Source organism: Nannospalax galili, unplaced genomic scaffold, assembly GCF_000622305.1.
Source record: "Nannospalax galili isolate Female #2095 unplaced genomic scaffold, S.galili_v1.0 scaffold217, whole genome shotgun sequence".
Lineage (NCBI taxonomy): Eukaryota > Metazoa > Chordata > Mammalia > Rodentia > Spalacidae > Nannospalax > Nannospalax galili.
In genome coordinates, this window is record NW_008340643.1 from 1562865 (window position 1) to 1586515 (window position 23651).

Genomic DNA, 23651 nt, shown 5'->3' on the forward strand with positions numbered 1-23651 from the left:
AGAGAGAGAGAAAGAAAGAAAGAAAGAAAGAAAGAAAGAAAGAAAGGAAGGAAGGAAGGAAGGAAGGAAGGAAGGAAGGAAGGAAAGAAAGAAAGAAAGAAAGAAAGAAAGAAAGAAAGAAAGAAAGAAAGGGAAAAAGAGTCAGGTGCAGTGGTGTGTGCCTGTGATTCCAGAACTGGAAAAGCAAAGACAAAAAGACAAGAGGGCCCTTGGGGTTGGCCAGCCATTCTACTTTAATGGTTAAGCTCCTGGTTCAGGGACAGACCCTGTCTCTCAAATATAAAATGGAAAAGTGACTAAGGAACATACCCACCATCGACTTCTGGCCTTCATATGCAGTTATACATGCAAACTCAAACATATACAGCCACACATACATAAATATGTATGAACACATAAAAAACACATACCAAACACACACGCGTGCGCGCACGCACACACACACACACACACACACACACACACACACACACGAGACTCTGTCCTGAAGAAATTTCATGCAGAGTCTGTATAACTCCTGCTTGGAAATCAAACTGGTTTAAATTGCTGCTTCTGTATTTAAATACAGAAAGAATGAGCCCACTTATAATAAGGTGGTGATTATGGATGCCACCAAAGGCTTACAACTTCTGCCCAGGGAAAGAAAGAAAAGAGAGTAGATGCGTATCTTCTCCCTATGCCCATCCCAACTCATAAACTGTCTTACCTTTGGCTCTAGACTGAGAACAAACCCCACCTGTGCCCATCTGAAACCCACCTGGCCAGCTTGAAGCCACATGACTGTGCCCCACAAACAAGCCCTACCTATGGTTCAAAGCTAGAAATGGGGCAATTTCTAGTGCTGTTTGAGAAACACTGAGTACAAATGCAGAGTTTCCATCCCAAAGCAATTTCCATGTCTATAAGCAATCAACTTTAAGTGGGTTCAGGGCTCAAGGAAGTAATTTCTAGCTCTTAACCCTGTTGGAAGTTGAGGTAACAGTGAGTGCACTTCAGTACCCACCCCACCTAATTGTGAAAACATTATCTACATTTGTTAAGCAAGGAAGTTGTCTGGGATAAAAGATGATATGCTTTTCCATGGATGCCTACCTTCTCTGAACAGGTCCTATGTATCATTCTTGAACGTTTTTTACCTGTCAGTTGTGCTGAGAAAGGAAAAGGTTTGGCAAGTCTAAAGTCTACCTCAGAGTACCAGTAGTCACCCAGGAAAATCCACCCAAGGGTTGCAATCCCTTGTTTTTTTCACTCAATGACTATTCTGTTACTCAAATCCCAATTAGGAGTAAGCTGGCAGTATGGATTATGAGGAAGCAAGAGGGAAGGAGATACATACAAGCCAAAGAAGTCAGACTGACTGTTCTAAGAGCAGTTCTCCATAAAAGGAAACAGGTATATAAAACCTGAAGGCTTATACTCTAACAACTCTAAAACCTTCCTCAAAAACGTTCCAGAGATAGAGGCTAAGGAAATGGCTCTGTGTGTGCTTGTTCTACAAGCATGAAACCCTGCCTTAGAGTTCCCAGAACCAAAGTAAAAAGCTGGGAGAGGGGCTGGAGAAATGGCTCGGTGGCTAAGAGCACTGGCTGCTCTTGCAGAGAACTCAGGTTCGATTCCCAGCACCCACATGGCAGCTAAAATCTGTTCTAGGAGAACCATTCCAGGAGCAACTCCAGGACTAGGAGAATCTGACACCCTCTTTTGATCACCGTGGGCATTGTACAACACGGGTGCACAATATACTCATACATATAAAATAAGAATAAATAAAATACGTTTTAAAAAGCTGGGAGAACTATACATGCCTGTAACCCCAGCACTGTGGAGAGGAAATAGCCATAGCCCCCAAACTCCCTAGCTAGTCAGTCTAGCCAAAACAACAAGCTTCTGCTTCACCAGAATAAGGTGCAGAACAAGAGAGGAAGACAGCTGATATCCTGCTCTGGCTTCTGCATCCACACCCATGGATGGGCACATGCACCCACACACGCACATGCATGCAACACACACACACACACACACAAACACACACACACACACACACACTCTAAAGTAATTACATGAGAACTTCAGTAACAGTGGTTTCTCCCAACTATGAAAGGTAATTGAAAGTATTTTTTAAATAATTTTCAAAATGTTACATTACCAAAATAGGAAGGTGAATTTTTAAAGTTTCTTTAAAGCTGAGATATGATTTACATAAATGTGCAAATCTCAACACTATATTCAGTTTTGATAAATGATTACTGTACTCTATCAACAGAGTACTTTAAATTTTCTTTATTTTTATTTCATGTGAGTGTTTTGCCTGAATGTAAAGTGCACCATGCATGCAATACCTACAGAAGTCAGAAGAGGGAGTCAAATCCCCTAGAACCAGAGTTTAGGATGGTTGTTGGCCACCCTGTGAGTGCTGGGAACCAAAATTGGGGCCTCAGGAAGAACAGTCAGCGTTCCTGACCACTGAGCAATCTCCCCAGCCTCTCAACAGAGTAGTTTTATCAGTCCAGAAAATTCCATCCTGCCCTTTCCCAGTCAATCATTAACTGGATTTCAATCACTTTAGGTTTTCCTTTCTCTAAAACTTCATATAAATGTGCTAAGGCATAGTTTAACACCTTCAATACCATTAAAAACAGATTTTGCTTCTGGAAAACATTTTTCTCTCAATAGAAATAATGGAAAAAAATTTAAGGGGCCCACTTCCTGAAGGCATAAACATCTACATTATTTTCCATTTTAGTTGCTTTAAATAACTATTTCTGTTGAGTAAGTGTTATCTAGGTCTTATATTCTGGGTCAGTATTTTCCCCTGTTTTCTATGTAGTTTACTTCTTTCTGGCTAGATGCAAATAATTCATACGCACAGGGAAGTTTTTTTATTCCCTTCTCTCACTGTCCTGGAACAAGTCTATTTCACAAGAACGGGCCTTCAAAAGAGAAATCCATAGCACAAATGACAGGGAAATGATTTTAGAAAACATCTAATTTCTAAGTAAGGCATAAGTAATTTTATCCAACAAGACAAAGCAACATTCATGATTTTCAAAAGAGTAGGGCCACACACTGTAGTCCCAGCATTCCAGAGGTGGGACAAGAGGATCTTAAGTTCAAGACCAGCCCGGACCATTTAGCAAGTTCATGGCTGTCCTCAAAAACAAAGGAGCCCACCTGGGGTTACAGGGAGACCCTGTCTCAAAGAAAAGAGTGCAAATCTGATCTTGCCACTATTCACTGCACGAGAAAACTGCCTATGTGGATGTCTATGCCTTAGAAAACTCCTAAAGAAGAAAACTTTAAATGATGTGTCTTTTTGAAAGCTCAGTGTGGGCAGCACTGTAGCTTCTATATGAACTTTTTCTTGTTGCACTCAGAGCACCTGCTTCATATACTACACACTCATCCCAAACAAATGTTCATGGATAGCATCTCCTTCAGCCTCAGTGAGGACTCGCTGCTTTCACTTCCATGTACATTTGTCAATCCCACCATTTGTCACTCTATTTCAGATTCTTAGCATTCTCGAATACCCTCCCTGACCAGACTGAGCCTGTTTCAAGGTATACAGTTTGTTCAATAAATCTCCACAAGTATTTTTCTTTGCAATGTAAATACTGAAATATTTTAGAAATTTCATTGCTATACAAATCTACCATAAATACATTTAAACTTAAAATATGCTCCATTCATATCACTGTGGCCTGCATTATGTGTTGATGATTCAAATCTACAAATATAATCACTTTCTTTTTTTTCTGAGACAGGGTTTCATGTAGCCTAGGCTGCCTTCAAACTTGCTGTTATAGCTGAGGATGACCTTGAACACTTAATCCTCCTGCCTCTACCCATCAAGTACTGGGAATACAGATGTGTGCCACTATACCCAGCTCACTTTCTCCTCTAAATTACATGGCTTTCTTCTTCTCCATAATATGAATTCTTCATGACCTCTACACACTGGGAAAGCAGAGGTGTTTATGATGAAGTTAATCAGAGGAAAAGCATAGAATAGTCTGAGCTATTTAGATTGTCAAATTCCAATATATATTTTCATATTAATGTTGCCTTATTTTAGAAAAGGAACAGGAGCACTTCTAAAGTAAGGCAGAGTCTTAATGGGGAAAAGTGGAGGCATGTTTCAATCACCTATTAACTAATCAGCTTTTTAATGAACTAACTTCTCATGAGCAAGCATGAAGGGAGGATGAGCCACCCATTCACTCCCACAGAGGTATGTGACTGAAGGAAAGTTTCAAAGCATTTCAAGAGCCTACTTAACTCTGGAGCTGGGTGAATCCAATCTCCTTCTATGGGCATAAGAAGAAGAATACACACATTTTTGAACATGCAAGTTATCATCTTTGCAAACCACAAAGCCAGATCAGGCTTCAACTCAGAGCCTGCAGCCCTCAGTCTCCAGCCAGCCTGACTGGGAATCACTGAGAAAAGCCTCTAAAATTAATCACAAAAAGCACAAGAAAGCAAAAATCACGGAATATTGCTTGAGTCACCACTGTGAGAGATTGGTTAAGAGCAACCTCATCCAACACAGGAAGAAAACCCCTTCCTTGGACCCCAGATAACACAGACAGAAAAAAACGCAGAAGCTTCAATGCACTCCTCAAAAACAAAAACAAAACACGGATGCTGCTGGTGACCTTGTTCACATGCTACCTCTGTTCTAGAGTTATGAGAACTTCATTTCTCTGTCTTCTCTGCTCTGGACAAAAGTGACCCAAGTGTATATTCACAATTACTTCTTTGAAAGTGTTAATCCACCCAGCACTTGGGAGGCAGAGGCAGGCGGATTTCTGTGAGTTCAAGGCCAGCCTGGTCTACAAAATGAGTTCCAGGACAGCTGGAGCTACAGGGAGACCCAGAGCCAGGTGTGGTGTTGCATACCTTTATTCTCAGGAATCAGAAGGCAGAGGCAGGAGATCTCTGTAAGATGGAGGCTAGCCTGGTCTATATCGTGAGTTCCAGGTCAGCTGGAGTTATAGGGTGACCCCATCTCAAAAAGACCAAATAATAATAATAATAATAATAATAATAATAATAATAAATCCAAGAAAATAAAAGAAAAAGTAATAAATCAATCTAGGAATCCATAGCCCAGTTGCTTGAAGTTTGCTATGATGACTTTTCCTACAGAAGAGCCATCAGTTTCAAGCTAAGAAAAGATGAAGGTAACATTTGCAGGTTAAAAGAAAATTAACTGCTCAATTAGTTGTGGATAAGGCAAATAAATGAAAAGGTTTTAAGGGTGGGGAACAGAGCTAGTTTTTAGTGCCGACTTAACACCACTCAGAGTCACCAGGGAAGAAGGAACCTCAGCTGAGGAATTTCCCAAATCAGACTGGCCTGTGATCATATTCGTGGGGAATTTCCTTGATTGTTAACTGAGGAGGACTCAGTCCACTGTGGGCAGCAGGCCTGGGCTGTATAAGAAAGCTAGGTGAGCAGAAGCAAGGGGAAAGCCAGTAAGCAGTGCTCATCCACAGCCTTTGCTTCAGTTTCTGCCTTGACTTCCCTCAGGGGCGGATTGTGACCTGGAAGCGTAAGTCAAATAAAACATTTCTTTTCCTAAGTTGCTTTTGGACATGCCGTTTATTACAGCAACAGAAAGAAAACTAGGACGGGAGCTATAGAACTTTAGGAGAATCATGTTCTCAGATTGCGTCTTACATTGCTACAGATCCACTTTAAAGAAACCAAAGGGAATCATAGAGGATTGATTGTGGATGCACAAAGGAAGGAGGCTCAAACCAGCAACCCATACTTGGGGGGATATCCCTGACCTTATATTAGGATATTGTGTTGATAAATGACTAAGAAACATAGATTGTGACATTTTAAGCTAAAATTAGATATTAAGGTACTTTTTTTATTGAGACAGAGTCTCCCTGTAGCTCCAGCTGGCCTGGTACTCATTCTTTAGGCCAGGCTGGCCTCGATCTCACAGAGATTTGCCTGCCTCTGTCTCCCAAGTGCTGGAATTAGAGGCATTTGCCAGCACACCCAGCTTAAGGTATATTTTTAAGAGTCTCAGTTTGATTCAATTGTTTTCCCCAAAACTATCCCATATATTCAAAATCCCAAGTTGTCTGTCAGGTATCAAAAACTATGTATGCATTTTTGTACGTATAATTCTAATATAATCTAACAGATATATACACAATATTTTGTACTTTATTACCAAGTTGATTGACTAGTAGTATGGAAAGCTTTTATTATTTTCTTACCTTGATGTGTCCCTACAATTTAAAGGACTTTATTTATTCAGGACTTTTGTTTTCAATCTCTAGTAGAATTAGAGAAGAGATACCCATGAACACTTATACAACATTCATTATCAGAGAAAAGGATAGATCTTTATACAGCAATAATGGCAAGAAAAAATAATCTATGGTATCTCAAGTCAACTGGGAAACAGGGAATTCTTGATAGGATTTTGAAACTATGGATTAAAAGGCCAGTTTTCAGACACTGTGGCTATTTTTCCTTTTTCCTGATGAAGCAAGTTGAGAATGCAGCCTAGAAAGCTGCTGGCAGGGAGCAGAAGAGCCTGCCACTGCAGGTGGTGAATGGCTCCTATCCTTTAGGTAAGTCTAGTCAAAGCACAGCAATTGCTCTTCTCCTTCAGCGGCCCACGCTCACTTCCCCATTGCCAACAGGCAGACAAAAGTGAGCAATATTTCTCGGAAATGTATTGATCGTTTTCCTTATCTTGATGTGTATTCTTAAAGCATTATTATGACAGTAAAGGGAAAATCATTCACTATGACAAGACCATTTTCAATATTATTCCCTTTCAGGTTGGATTCCATGCATATAGATCTATTTCACATGATTATATCCTAGTGTATGCAATTTTGTGTTCTAATCTGTTCATTTATTTGCAAAAACTGTTTTCGTATTTCCATTTATTCACCTACTTATTTAGCAAGTATTTATTAAGGTGCATATTAGAATTCAGGCACTATTCCAGGTACTGTGAGTACAAAGACAGATTAAAAACCAGGTCTGTGCCACTGAGAAACTCTCGGCTTATTGGAATAAACCAATAATTTTAATGCAAAACATCATAATAAATACATATTTAAAGAGCTCTGTGTGAACCATCATAATGGCTTCACATTTTCTACCTGGATAATACAATTTAATTCTCTTCCTTGATTATGCTTCATTATCACAAATACTGCTGCAATTAACATATTTCCTGTGTAGTTTTTTTTTCTTTTGTGAACTATTTTCTGCAGATAAATTCTTAGGATTGAGATCAGAGTAACAGTTTTATCCATATTTTATAGGTATTTACATGCCTTGTTACATAGGTTCAAATAAGCATCATATGGCTACACGAATTCACCTACTATACTGTGAACAGCCTTAGCACTAAATATTTTCTTAGATATTAATGAGCTGAAACCTATTAATTATTATCTTAATGTATACTTCTTTAATTAATAGCAGGGCGGAATATTTTCACATAATTAAGATTTTTCTCCAGAGCCAGATATGATGATATATGTCTATTATCACCACACTCTGGAGGTTAAGGCAGTAGGATTGCAAGTTCAAGACCAGCCTGGGCTATCCAGTGAGACCTTGTCTTAAAACAACAACAACAAAAACAAAACTACTTTTCTTCCTTCTGGGATCTGTGTTTGTGGCAAATTCACCTACCATTTGCCATTTCTCTAATGCCTTCTTCCCCTCTTTCCTAAAAATCATGGGCTTCTAAAAGGTCAACTAATATTCAGGAAACACATGAAAGTAGAAAACTTTTTTTCTACATACAGAGAAACAATTAGTGAAACAGAATGAATGATGAGATTCTAAGACTGAAGCATAGAATCTCCCAGACATGAGGGAGGAGAGCCCATTTGGTATCTTCAGGATCATTTAACCAATAGGGTTAGCTTTAGATAGATAGGACCAAGCACTAAGGGGAAAGTGGCACAGCGGAATGAGAGAGTGTCCCTAGTCCCTAGACCTGGTTTTGTCCTGTAGCCCTGCCTCTGCTAGAATCTCTTGAGGGTTCTTGCTCATCTATACAATAAAGTGTTCAAGATGTTAAAGTGTCAGACTAATGTGTGAAAAACCTCATCATAAGGCTAGGGGTGTAGCTCATATGTGAGGTTTTGGGTTTCATCCTAGAAATACACACACACACACACACACACACACACACACACACACACACACACGCACACACAAACAAAATGAAATAAAACAAAACAATCAGAACCTCATGTCATCTGTCACATACTTGGTTTTCTAATAAATGCCACTTTTTCCCCTTCTCTCTAAATCCAGTGTCCCCAACAATAAATACTGAATCCACATTCTAAGGATGGATCCTGTGACTATGAACATCCAGAATGTATCATGAACTAAAGCAAACTGGAAAGTGGTGATACTGGGTTGAATTTCAGAGCTACTTAGTATGATGCATTACAAAGACAATGGTTTCAGATAGCTACATATCTGTCCCCACCTAGCCTAGAAGAATTCCTCTCCAGGAACCAATTTCCTCATGGACTCAACTAGATGATCGTTAGTGTCTCATCGAGTTAGAACACTCAATGCCAAGGACAACGGGCTGTGCATGTGCAGCAAGGATGCCTCACGGCTGGGTGCATAGGTGGTTCTGATAGACACATGACGCAACAGTGCCACTCAATGATTACTTACCTCTCCTACCACCTCTATGATGTCCCCGACTTTCAGCTCAAGCTCATCATCATTCTGAGGCAGGTAGCTGAATGCCACCTGGCATCGGCGCCTCCGTCGTTCGCCTGGATGGGAAAAGCAATATATTTAAATACGGCTCTTCTCCCACACTAAGGCTTTAAAGAGAGGCGTCCTAGGCATGCAGGCAAAGTAAGCTGATTTGTGTCAAATATGCTCTCTGGGACATTGCTAGAGGCACGGCAGCCCTGGTCTCTTAGAGAGGGGCATTAGAAAGCAGAGCGATGCTTCTTGGATTTTTAAAAAGCTGCTGGGTTAGAAAGGCATGGCTATGAGAAACTGATCCACTGGTGCAGAAGGCAAAAACCCCACCCTGAAGCACTGGAGCACAGTGTTGTCTTAAACGGGTTTCCATGGATGGGGCTTTCTGATTGCTGCTGTTGGTTTGAAATGAAAGCTGATGTGATGTGCTCGAGAAACAAGAATGGTCTGCTTCTGATGCTAGCAAGGCAGAGGGCATTTTCCCCAAGTGCACAAAGCAAAAGAGAATGTGTCCTGGCCTTTTTCTTACTAATAGCCACCCTTTCAACACACTGGAACTCAGGCCTGATAAGCCAAAGCCAATTCTATTTCAGTCTATTCTTGGCACCATTCCAAAAGCCCCACAGAGTTCGACATTATCCACGTGTGTCCCAGGGAACCCATTAGCAGGATCCCTGACTGCTGCCACAGAGTCAACGCAAGCAAATCATGGGAAAGCCAGGGCCATACTTTACTTGACCCAAGGACACTCAGGGTTATACAGCATGTCATTCACCCACTTGGGGCCCATCTGGGAGCCTCTGACTTCGAGCTGGCGCAAAACAGAACATCCATACTGCACATGTGCACTGTGGGCAGAAAAAAGCATGCATGTAGGACATGTTTATGAGAGACAGACGAACACACAGACATGCAGCAGTGGCGGTGGAAGCCAGGGAGAGGTGGACAGGAGCTAGGAAGTGAGATGGACATTGTTGAGAGCTTGTTGCTCACAGCTGACCACCTCACACCGCTCCTTCATGCCACAGCACGGCCTAGAAAACCAAGAGGAGCAACAACTTCAAAGAAATGCATTTAGAAACGCTGGAATTATTTCTGGGTACTGCCTCTGGGGATTCTTTTTCTTTTCTAATCTTTTCCCTGAAAAAAGTCTCTGCAGGGGTGATGACAGGGTACATTAGGCTCTCATACCACATGACATCATACAAAGGGAAAGGTGTCAGAACTACATCTATAGACTCCCTGATCAATATTTTTCAAAAGCCAGTGGCCTAGTTCTCTGCTTCATTTTTCTCTATCTGTACCTCACTAAGGAAGAACAGGGCTGAACACAAAGGAGGGGGCAGAAGTTCAGAATCAATATCTTGTCTAATCATGTCTTCAGCTACCACACTAATGATCTCCACCTCTTTGTACAGTCACAAGCTGCTGGATCTTAGTACAAACAAACACAGAGCTCTCAAGCCCATCTAAGGTAACCAATGGAGCCTGTCAGCAAACAGCCACCAATAAGAAGGCCTGGTGTAGGCCAGAGGATTCTACACTACCTTCCTTCTCCAAAGAGCAAGGCTAGAGGACTGGTATTCCAATGCAAAGCATGCTTCCATTAAAGTTGGGTGTGATGGTACAGGCCTGTAATCCCAGCACTCAGAGGGCTGAGGTAGGAGGGTCCTAAGTCTGAGGACAGACTGGGATATAGAGTAAGACCTTGTTTAAAAGAAACAAGTAAAAACTACTACTGCTCTCTACAGCTCCTGACACCACAGAAGGCCAATCAAGTACTCACCACTATAAAGTACACAGATTTCTCATTCTAGCAAAGAAAATCTGGATGAAAAAGCAAGCTTGGTATTTGTGCCTGCCCCATATAGATCCCTTATGATGAACTTCTATGAGTTTGTAAGTTTCTATATTCTAATTTTTTACATTTTATTTATATGGGGCACACATGTGCCCCAGTGCACATGTGAAAGACAGAAGACAACTTGGGGGAGTTAGTTCTCTCCTTTCACCATGTGGGTCCTGGGGACTGAACTCGGGTCACCGGTGGCAGATGCCTTGACCCACTGAGCCATCTCACCAGCCCCCATTTTCTAAATTTTATGCTGAAATGAACTCTGAAGACACAAATCTGATTGTGAAACAAGTGAAACAGTGTATGTCTGAAAATAGACACAATCATAGAAGCCACCAAAATCCAGACCAAGGTGAGGTAACAGTATTATAAGACCAAGTATTGGCTAAAGTCATAAAATTTGCAAGTAATTGTTAAGGGAGGAAGGACAGTAAATTAAAGGTAAATGAAAGTAATGAGGCAGAATAGTAGGCATGGGAAGGCTTAAGCAGGAAGGGGCGTGGGAGTATGGGGAACTCAGGGGGTGAGGGAAGGGCTAACCCAAAGGAAGGGTAGGAAAAGTCATGGACGCCTACTATCTCACAACCCAATTTAAAGAAATAGTGGAACACATGTGATATGAAAGAAGAGGGGAGAATGCTGAGGGTTAAGGGATTAAGTGGAGACAGGGGTGAGGAGTCGGGTAGTGAGTAGGTTTAATCAAACTCAGGATCTACAAAAAAAGCCTTATGGAAACCAGTAGTCAGTAAACTAACTTCACAATACAACTTTGCCAGCATACCAACAAACAAAAAAAGCCCTAGAGGGCACAAGGAAAGGACTCAGAGGCAGCTGATGTTAAAGGTCACCTGACTTGAATGCATGCAGAAACCCTTATCCTCCCTACATTAGGAAAGCTTATGATACCCATCACTGTATCTCATCCTGCCAGCCATGAGGTTTTTAAAAAAGCCATGATGAACGGCCATTCTTTTTTTACAACTGAAGAAAGTGCTATATCATCTCACCAACTACATAAGTTTTTTTTTTTTTAAGCCAGGATGAACAACCATTTTGCAAATGAGGAAACAAGAGATTGGTACAGAAATCAGTGACTCACCCAGGATCACTAGGCTAGTAAGTGGCAGTATTTACTTGGCCTGGATTCAGAGGTCTCTCTCCACTCCTAAATGAACCGATTCAGTTGTTATCTAGTCCCAAATTTTTAGCAACCAGTATTAGCTGCTTCCAACACTCTATGACATCACCCCAGGTTTTCACCATGGCTTTCACTATAGAAAGCTCCCAAACTCCGGGACTGCTGCTTTACCAGGCCTTGGCTCTGCATATTACTAATCTGAACTTATGTGCCATTTCTACAATTCAGTTTGGGGAAAAGGAGGAGAGTGAAGTTGGGAGAAATTCTATTTCATTTGTATTCACCCATAAGAAGTTTCAGGATGTCTTTTGCCAATTTTTCCTGTCCTACTATTTCACTGATATCTACTAGTGAATTATGACCGTCCTTGAAAAGTTATGGCAACTACATCATTTCCTATTTATTTATTTATTTTTAGAATTGGAAAGACACATGATTTGTCCATGGCTAAGATTTGGAATCCCTTATTTTGAGCCACCATCTTCCTGTTCAAATAAACCTGTATATGTACATGCATGCACACACACACACACGCACACACACACACACACACACACAAACACACATGCGCATGTGCACACATAATGAGCATGGGCAAAATAAATATCTATCACTATGTAGTTTGAAGGCAGGGTCACTTAGCTCCCTATATGTAACTGAAACAAATAATGACATACTGCATATGCAAATATATATATACATACATGGCTTACCAGAAAAATAGGAATAAGAAAGATTCCCCAAGGCATATTTAATACATCCCTACTTTAAAGCCTTTATAGAATGCTGGCCCTGAAACACACATACATGAGCATGCATTCATATGCAAGAACACAGGCATACACATATGATAAATCAGGCGTACCCTTAACTCTCTCACTAGAACTAACAAGTTTGGTTAATAAAATAACATTAGCTAACATTTACTGATCACTTTTACTCAACGCCTAAGACTACCGGGGACTTCACCCTGTATTATGCAATTTCATTTCAGATTGAATCTCTAGGTAGATTACTGACCCCATTTTATAGCCGATGAGTTTGAGGAGGACACAGAGATCAATTATTTTACCAGATGTCTTACAGCTTTTCATTACAAGGCCTAGAATTTCAAACCAGGTGATATAATTCTAGAGACATTGATGCCTATGCATCTGGCTGTTCTTAAAATGAATTTTCAGCTGTCTTGAGAATTCAGAAAGAAGTGCATGTGGGGATCAGCAAGATAGCTCACTGGGTAAGGGTACTTGCTGCACAAGTCTGGCAGACTATTTCAATTCCTAGAACCCACAAAAGGTAGAAGGAGAGAAATGATACCACAATGTTGTCCTCTGACCTCCACTCCCCACTCTAACAGCGATATTTTTTTAAAGGATGGGGTGAGGTAGTATAGTTCATGACTAAAAGATGAAATTAGAAGTGAAAAGACGCAAATCAGGGACATTTTCTATAGCTACTGGGAACTGGTCCCCCACTTGAATGAAATGTCACTAGTTAGCTGGGAAAGCAATGCTGTATACTCACCTTCTCTGAGAACAAAACTGCAGAAACTGAAAAGCACATCATGACTCAAGTCCCAGAAACAAGACACATGTTAGTATTTTAGACTCTTCAGCCTACAGTCTTATGGTATGTGAAACCATACTAGATCAAATTGCACAAAAATTCAATATATATATATATATTATATAGATAGATGATGATAGATGATAGATAGATGATAGATAGATGATAGATAGAGATAGATAGATAGATAGATGATAGACAGACAGACAGACAGACAGATAGATAGAATGAAAAAAATTGTTCAGTGACCACAAAACTATAACAAATAATGTCATGCCAAGAAGTCTTTGGGTCAACTGACAACTTTCAACACTCCCACTTTCCATTTTTTAATATCACACAGCTTTTCCAACAGAAGAAACCAATAAGGCTTTAAATTCTTTGGCACTTGGGTAGTAGGGATGTAGCTGCTTTGGTAACAATGTTTACCCAGCCTTCAGAAAGCCCTGTGCATAAACTAGGTGCAATGGCACACACCTGTAATCCCAACACTTTGAAGGTAGAAGGAGGAAGATCAGGAATTCAAGTTTATTCTCAGCTACATAAAGAGTTTGAGGCTAGCCATGGATACATGAGACCTTGTCATGGATGGATGGATGGATGGATGGATGGATGGATGGATGGATGGATGGATGGATGAATGGACGGATGGACTGACGGACGGACAGATGGATATCTAGGCCATAGATATATAGATAGAACATAGACACATAGATACATAGATACATGAAATAGATAATTCAGTCCATTAAATTTATCAAATGTATCCTTACCACATATCTATTCTGTAATCATATTGCAAGAGAGAAAGTGTTGTTAAAGTCAAAGAGAAAAATCAGAAATCTCTAATCCCCAGTGTCCAGAGTTACTTCTGGTATTTTCCCTAGGTTGTGTCTGGGGATCACCTGTGCCAGAATCTTAAAGTGCATAGTAGACCTACTGAATACAATTTTGGAGTTGGGGCCAGAAATCTACTGTCTCCCCACATGATAATGAAACGGGGTAACAAATCATAACCATATATTATAGGTGCTAAGAAAACCCATTATAGGAGCTGGTAGACCACTGGAGGATGTGGGCCCACTGGTTCTCAGTCTTGGCTGCACACTGACATCACCTAAGGTGATGCCTTCCTAAATGGTCATGCCTAAGGAACCAGGTCTCCATAGAAAAGGGGTTCTTCCAGTGATGGAGCAAAGAACACAGCAGAAGAGACTGAAATAGATGGTCATGTAGAAATTAATGAAAGGCTACAAGAGTCAGCTTTACTGGCCTTCCAATGGCACCTGTGGGACAATAACAGTAGATACTGAGGGATATATTACAATTTATTCCTTTCCAAAAATATTCTTGAGGCCATACTGATAAGTTCAACAGGTAGCAAGCTAGATAGATAGGTAAATAAGATGAGAAAGTTATATAATGAGAAATAAAAGCTTTTTTCTAACAAAAGAATATTGACTAATAAAATAGAGAAATGCTAGACATGCATGATTACCACTTTGTTACCTTCATTAGGAATCATTGATTCTAGCAAGAATCAATGTTTCCTGAAACCACTGAGTGAATGTTTATTAAGGATTGAGATATTATAGAAACTCAAAGTATCTCCCTCAGATTACTATAAATTACAAAGGAAAATGGTCTCCTTAAAATGGAGAAAGCTGGAGGCTGGAGAGATGGCTCAGCGGTAAAGAACAGTAGCTGTTTTTGCAAGAGACCTGGGTTCTATTCCCAGCATCCACATGGTGGCTAACAACTATCCTTAACTTCAGTTCCAGGGGGAATCCAACACTCTCTTCTGACCTCTGCAGGCATTGCACAACATGGGTACACTTATATACATACAGGCAATACACTCATACACACAAAATAAAAATAAATTTTTAAAAATGGAGAAATCTGGCAGGCATAGCCTTACCCAAGTGGTCAAAGTTAATATCACCCAATCAAGAGGCAAACTGACAGACACCATGTGCCTCCTAATCAGCTACACCTATAGAGTACTCCTGCACGAACACTGGCTTCATTCCAGCCATCAAGAAAACAAAGCGAGAGAAAGTTCACAGAAACAGCCCTGACTTTTCTTTTATTAAAGTCAGTGTCACAAAATATTTCTAAACGGTAGGGAACAATTCTAGATTTTTTTGGCTTGGGCTGTGTAAGAAAGAGAGTTGAACATGAGGTTTGGAGTAAGGCATTAAGCAGCTTTCCTCCATAGTTTCTGCCTTTGCTTGAGTTCCTGCCTTAACCTCCCTCAATGATGGACTACGATTGAGAAGTGGAAGCCAAATAAACCCTTTCCTCCCTCCCAAAAATGATACGCCATAAATATGCATAAATATTACATGTAAACTTTTAAAAGACTGAAGAAAAATGACAACTACAATGCACAGTCCTTAACTAGGTGCTAAATTCTTTTAAAGAATATAATACAAGGACATTATTGGGAGACATGGGGAAAATTGAGTGTGGGCTACTTCTAGATAATAGTATTACATTAACGCTACATGTCCTGAACATGTCAATTCTACTGCAGTTATATAGTATATGTTCTGAAGTATTTAGGGATGCTGTCCCAATGTTTCTAACTTAATTTGAAATTATTTAAGAAAAAACAAAAGGATATGACAAACGGAGCAGCCAGTGTTGTAACTTTTCTGGAATTTGATATTTTCATAAACAAAATTTTGAGAAAGGAAAAGAAAAAAAATCAATGCTTGGGCCCCCTCTAGAGATTACATGCTATTGGTCTGAGGGGTATGTAGCCTGGCATCTGGATTTTTGAAAGCTTCCCAGGTGACTCTAACATGGAGTCAATGTGTAGAGACATCTACACAGAGGTACTGTTCAAAGAAGAGCATCAAGTCAAAAGCAAATGGGACTTTAGTGCCCACCTTCAGTATCTTTTCCAACAAGGAAGAGAAATCGTATGATTAAGTAGCTGACAGTATTATCCTGACACACAATCCAGGAGAATGCTGTCATGATATGATTTGTTTCACAGGCCTTCAGAACAGTTGCACTAAGTAGTTCTGAGCTCTGGAAATGTATTCCTGGGGACAAGACAGTGGAGAAGCTAAAGTTACCTGCTATGGTGCACTAGCAGACATTACTGGAGGTGCAACAACTCCCTGTTCTAATGAGAAGCATGCTGGCTTCTTGAAGAAACTGTCCTTGAGTTAGACATTTCCATTTACATATGAAGCTGCATTTCTTATCTCAGGCTAGAAAAGCAATATAGCCCAAACTAAAGCAATGTGGAGACTAGCACATTTCACTTGGGGTATCAAGAAGTTCTGGGCAAAAGGGAAGAGGTGGACTCTGCATCATGCCCTCTACTAGAAATATGCTCACTCTTCAGATTATTTCAATATCATGCAACTCAGAGGAAGAGGAGGACATTTCAGAAGGCAAGCAGACTCCAGAACAAAGGGCACCACTTAGGTCTACCCTGGTAAACCCCTCCTGGGTGCCAGGGGCCTGTGGCAATGGGAATGTGCAGGGTGTAGAGTAACCAGCACTGTGTGGTCCTTAGAAATAGCCTGCTCGATTCCCAAAAGTGATATATAATCAATAGTTTTGCCTGGCAGTAAACAAGAAATCATCTGCCTGCTACCTCAAAGGCAGGGGCTAATGTGTAAAGTGCCCATAGCTACACTAGTCTGCATTTTCTCCCAAGCCTCATCAGAACACAAGAGGAAAATGGAGAAGAAGTCAGGATTCATTTGTGAGATCCTCTGAGCCATGGAGAAGTTGGTAAGGGAGGCAGACATAGTCAAACATTACATAAGGAAAGTCACTTTCATCTTGGTGATGAAGGAAATGAACATTTTGTATCTCCTATATGAAAGGAACTGTTTTCACCCTCAAGGCTTAAGCACCTTCCCTCAAATCCTCACAACAACCCTGTAGGGTTTGGAGTGTTGGCCCCATCTTTATGAATGAGCAGAGAAAGACTGGATAATTTGTCCAAGGCACATGAGCTAGATACCAATCCATGATACTACCAAGAAAGATTAGGACTGAATCTCTGGAGGGACTCTGGGTGCCGAGCTAAAAATAAGAACTTTATTTTATGGACTATGAGATTTCAAAGGAAATCTCTAAACGGGAAAGCACAGGCAAGCTATGATGAAGAAAATGACTTAGGGAAAAATGGCTGGTATCAGAGATATGGAGAATGGCTTGGGAAAGAGCCCAAAAGCAGATAAATGGTCCAAGTGAAGATGAGGGCAGACAGAAAGCCTCTAAACCAAAGGAAGGAATCGTACTCAGGTAAGAAAGGCTAATATGCAGTCATGAATGCAGACATACACGGTACCATCATCATTTGGTAAGTCTGTTACAACATTTGGGGGTCAATGACCTTGTCTTACTTCTCCTTGATCCCCAGCATCTAGCTCAAAGTCCATCTGACAAAGGAATGGATTAACAAACTAATGAATATTTATTTTACATGTTTCCTGAGGGTCACAGTTTTATGAATATAAACTCCCATACAGTCAGGAGGCACTAGGGGAAAGACAGTAATGATGGAGGAAAGAAAAGATAATGCCTTAGAACAGTGCTAATCAGGGAACCGAACCAATGTCTGTTTAAAAACAATAGTGAGGGGCTGGAGAGATGGCCAAGTGACTAAGAGCACTGGGTGCTCTTGCAGAGGACCCAGGTTTGATTCCTAGCACCCACACAGCAGCTAACAACCATGTGTAACTCCAGTTCTAGGGGATCCTACACCTACCTCTGACCTCCTCAGGCATTGCACGACAAGGGTGCACTTGCATGCATTCGGGTAATATACTCATATGCATAAAATAAAATCATTTTTAAAATTTATTTATTTTTATTTTATGTGTATGTGCGTATTGCCTATGTGTAGGTAAGTGTACCCATGTCGGGCAATGCCCAAGGAGGACAGAAGAGGCTGTTGGATACCCTGAAACTGAAGTTACAGACAGTTGTTAGCTGCCATGTTGGTGCTGGGATTAGAACCTGGGTCTTCAGCAAGAACAACTAGTGTTCTTAACCACTGAGCCATCTCTCCAGCCCCAAAATAAAATAATTTTAAAAGTAAAACACAATAAAAAAAAGAAACAATGGCCAGAATGGAGAGGTGGCTCAGAGATCAAGAGCACTGTCTCAAGAGGAGCCGGGTTCAGTTCCTAGTACCCACACAGCAGCTAACAACTGTCAGTAACTCAAGTTCCAGGGTAGCCAACACCCTCTTCTGGCCTCTGCAGGCATTGCATACATGTGGTGCACTTACATACATGTAGGTGAAGCACTCATACACATAAATTTTTTACGTTTTAAACTTTAAAAAATAAAATAGCATCAACTAGACATGGTGGCACATGTCTCTAACCCCAAACAGCTGGGAGACAGAGGTGGGAAGACTGCTGCAAGTTAAAGGTCAACTTGGTCTACATAGTGAGTTCTAAGCCAACCAGGGCTACTTAGTGATACCCTCTCTCAAGACAACAAGAAAAGAAACAAAAATGTCAATGCCATCTTGAATTGCTGACACTATGGGGATACAAACATGGCAGACATTGTAGTGTTACCGGTGTGCTAAACATCTCTCATTCTCCACCAACATTGTAGTGCAAAAACCTCTGTAATCTTCAATGATCTAGTCCCAATTGTTTTCCACTTACAAATGTACAGTCCAAATGTACGGTTGGTTATTCACACTAAACAGTAGAGCAAAGATTTGTACAAACAAGAAATTAAGCACTGGTCCTCTTAAAAATACAGAAATATTTGTTTTCCGTAGCCAGAGCAGTACATTTAAGAATGTTTGGGGCAGCATTGTTTCTAATAGCAAATGCCCACAGGCACAGAGATCTATATGTGAAACACCCTGAATGTCCACTAGGAGGGGAACGTCTGAATAAATCATGGTATATTTAGTAATTAAATACTATACGAAGCTCTAGGCATACTGATGTGAAAAGGTATCCATAATACATCAGAAGACCAAATAACATGTGGAAAGACACACATTCTCTAATTGTAAGCACCATCGCTATCTTTCTCCTGATCACCCAAAGTATAGCACAGATTATGCACTCAGCAAATACTTATTGATAACTAAATGAATCCAGTCAATGGTCAACTAATTTGTTAATGCTCAATACAATTCCATGAACAAAAGAGTGTGCATTATAAAAACACGTTTGTGTAACCCCAGAAAATGGTATCGAAAGTAATAGTGGTACATGGGGATGAGTCATAAAGATTCATTTAAGTGTTTTGGCATATCAATTTGATTTTACAAAAAACATAATACACTGAAGCAAATTTTGTTATAAATATCAATCACCTACTAAAAGAATTACCTTGTTCTATGAAACGCATCTTTCTGAGCATGCTTTACATTTATAGTGAGTTCCTATTCAACAAGTAAGTAAGTACCAATGAAATCAGACAAAAAGATGCGTTTCATGGGCTGAATGACAAGGGGGCTCTGACTCCTAAGGACAAGGAGCTCAGGAAGACAACAGATACATGCCCAGGGAAACAGCTCCATATCTATAGCCCACACTTTCTGATTGGGTTGTTCTTGGTGTCCTGAGGAGACCACGGCATCCTATCAGGGACGAATCCAAGAATGTTTTCTCCTATCCCACTTAGCCTAGACAGCCCAGCCATCTCTGTACAGGCCAAGTGGCCCCATGTCCATCTTCTCAGTACACTCATTCATGCGTACTTATGGGAAGAGAGAAAGTGAGACAGAGAGATGGGGGGGGGCTCTAACCAGCACTGCTTTTCTTTAACAATGTCCTCCATTGTATTTTTATTATCTAGGAGCATCAGTCTGTCTGCCTCCACCCTTGCAATCTGACACCTCTTGGTTCTTTTGTGCACACCGTTTTCAACTCATTTACCAACACCCACATATGTCTTATTATGTTTTTGATAATGATGTGACTATTTCACAAATATCCAGTCTCAAACCAGTATGTAGGCCCAGGTGCTATGTATCTACAAAAGGGAGAAACGCAGTTCAAGGACCTAGTCCCTTTCTCAGCACTAGAAACTTCAGAATGGGATGCCCTCCTTAACGAAGCCACTGGAAGCAGCCTTAAAACTGACTTATTAGGGGCTAGTGATACATCTTAGTGGCTAGAGTGCTTGGTTCACATGCAAGAAGTACTGGTTCAGTCACTAGCACCAAATAAAAATGGGCATGGACCTCCACGGCATTGCACGACACGGGTGCACTCACATGCATGCAGGCAATACACTCATACACATAAAAAATAAAAATAATAAATAAAATATTTTAAAAATGGGCATGGTGGTACACACTTGTAATCCTAGCACTGGGGAAGAGGAGGCAGGAAGATCAGGAGCTCAAGGTCTTCCTTCACTAGGTATCAAGTTCAAGGCCAGCCTGAGCTATATGAAACCTTGTATCAAAAAGGTTAGCTGATTAACATGATAAAAAACTGAGTTTGTACTGCCAGCAGAAAGCAGAAGGGGGAAATCCACTTGAAGAACTGAGAGATGCTGCATATGGCTATGTTCCATGTTAACAATATCATTTTGTCTTTCTTTTATTTTTATTTGTTTTTGAGACGGGATTTCATGTAGCCCAATCTGGTATTAAAGTTGATATGCAGCTAAGAATGATCTTGAAATCCTGATCCTCTGGCTTGACCTCCCCAAAACCATAAGATTACACCACACCAAGCTCTGATATTGCCTTAGAAGCCACATCTGTAACTTTGATATCATGGGCATGAAGAATTCATTGTCTTCCACCTCATCCATCTTCTAAAAATGGCATGTGAATTAGCCCATGAAAGGACATGTGAGCTCTGAATTTCCTCATGGATACATGGTCCACACTGAAAGCATTACAGCACTTCAGCAAACCCTCAGTTCACAACACCAAAAGAGACAGGGAATCTGCTGGCCCAGCATTAGAACCGCCAAAGGCTCTTGGCATCAGCTTCCTCATATACACCATGGGGGTGAAGGGCAGAGACCTACTTACATGAGGGCTGACTTCTACCTGACTCCACCCTTCTTAACATTTGGGTTTACATTCATAAGTCTAAAAGAAGGCAGCTTTGTTAAATTATTTATACCAGTAAAGCCAATTTTCTTTATGCCAGCCTTCCCCTCCTGGAGTGACATAAAGGAATCATACTAAGAAAGCAAAATCAGTAAGATCTCCCATCCGAGTACTAACCAGGCCAAACCCTGCTCAGCTTCTGAGATCAGACAAGATCAGGTGCATTCAAGGTGGTATGGCTGTAGACAACCAGTGAGTTCTCTAAACCTTACTCTGTTTTGCCCCTTTCCTTAGGCTGGTCCCAGGTTTTAGCCTTTTGGTTTACCCCTTGATCCAAGTAACCCAACTTACAGCAGACCATCCCAGGGGACAGTTCCACAAGGCTTCCACAGCCCCAGGCAGCTAGTTCTCTAGGCTAAAGAGTCTGGCTTTTTGCAAAAGAGAAAATCCAATATATAAAGAACATTGCTCTTCCTTGCTTCACCAAGGATGATTTGGCAAAATGCCCAAAGGGACTCAACATATTTATACAGTTTTGTTTGATCTACTTTTAAATGCTCCGATCAGAGTCATTCAAGTGAAATAAGAATGCAGAATTTTGGACTGGAGAGATGGCTCAGTGGTTAAGAACGCTGGCTCTTCTTCCAGAAGACCTGGGTTCGAATCCCAGCACCCACATGGTAGCTAACAACTGTCCGTAACTCCAGTTCCAGGGGATCCAACAGTCTCTTCTGTCCTCCACGGGCATTGCATGACACAGGTGTACTTATCTACATGTAGGCAATACATGCATACACATAAAATAAAAATAACAAATAAAATATTTTTTAAAAATTGCAAAATTTTAAAGGAAAAAATTGAAGGAAGATTATAAGTTATTTGTTGAACAAAAACAGTATTTCCCCGTTTCTCCAAACACTCCCCTCCAACATGTCAATTTTTAAAGGTGTTCTCAATCTTGCTGCTGACAAATGGATATACAGACCCCTAACTTTTATGGTTAAGAAGGCAAAGAGGGAATAAGATGAGTGTATGAATGGATGAAAACGGAGAGGAAGCCAGGCACAGCGGTACACACCTTTAATCCCAGCACTGAGGAAGCAGACGCAGGCAGATCTCTGTGAGTTTGAGACCAGCCTGGTCTACTTAGGGAGTTCCGAGCTAGCTAGGGCTACATAGTGAGACACTGTCTTCAAAACAAACAAAAGGAGATAAGGAAAGTATGAAAGCTGGGAAGAGAATGACAGGTGAGAAGAAAAGAGGAGGAGGAGGGGAGGGAGGGAGGGAGGGAGGGAGGGAGACCAACATTTTAGGAACTGTGAAAAAACATCTAGAAAACCCCAGAGATCCTCATCTGAGCTACAGATCTCTTGCCTAGTCTTAGACAATCTGAGGGGAAAACACCATCATCAAATCCAGAGAGTCTCACTTTTTAAAGGTAGTGTCAACAAATGTCCACTGAAATCTAAGATTTAGAGAATGACAGAAAATTCTACATAACCATCTTTTGGAAGAGGGGGGACATCTCTGTCACAGGTGGCTAAAATATTTTTATGGCTTAACTAATTTTTAACATAACTTCTCATCCCCATCAGAGAGAAGGGGAGGGAAGACCTAGGTACTCATGAATTTTCTCTCCTTTTTTTGTCTTTTTGAGAGAAGGTTTCCCTATAACCCCAGTTGGCCTGAAACTTACTGTGTAGACCAGGCTGGCCTCAATCTCACAGAGATATGCGTGCCTCTGCCTCCCAAGTGCTAGGATTAGAGGCATGCACCACTACACTCAGCCTCATGAATTTTCTTGATTCAAGTAGAAGTTTACACCTCCACAATTCATTCTTTAGTATCTAAGAGACTAATCCTCATAAACAGAGGTCCTTAACTAGGCTCTGTAGATAGAATTCAAGGGATCTGGGGCTAGAAAGATGGCTTACAGCCAAGCCTGAGGGCCTGAGTTGAACCTGGAACCCACATGGTAAAAGGAGAGAACCAACTCCTGTAAAACTGATCTCCACACATGTGTAGGGGTGTAAATACACACACACACACACACACACACACACACACATATAAATTTGATCTTGTTTTTATTCATGAGTTCTAAACTTGAATAGGGGCTGGGAATGCAGCTCAGTGGTAGAGTACTTTCTTAGCATGTGCAAGACCCTGGGGTCCAATTCTAGAATTAATAAATAAACTTGAATGGGAAAAACAAACTTTTACCATCCTCTAGTTTATTGTCTTTATTTCCACTATGAACAAAAGCAACACATCACATGGGTATCGGCAACACCTGTGAATTTTTATTTATTTCCCATTCCATAGAT

The 23651-nt window shown here is 40.8% G+C and overlaps 1 protein-coding gene across 4 annotated transcripts in view; it reads right to left on the reverse strand.

The window, feature by feature from the left end:
- The window catches only part of Sh3kbp1 (SH3 domain containing kinase binding protein 1), a 390661-nt gene that overhangs the window by 193542 nt on the left and 173468 nt on the right, over positions 1-23651 (reverse strand). For all 4 annotated transcript variants that reach the window (XM_029564790.1, XM_008835702.2, XM_008835705.2 and 1 more), the window contains one exon: positions 8698-8801. In XM_029564790.1, the coding sequence (XP_029420650.1) occupies positions 8698-8801 (104 nt within the window). The remainder of the gene's footprint in view (positions 1-8697; positions 8802-23651) is intronic.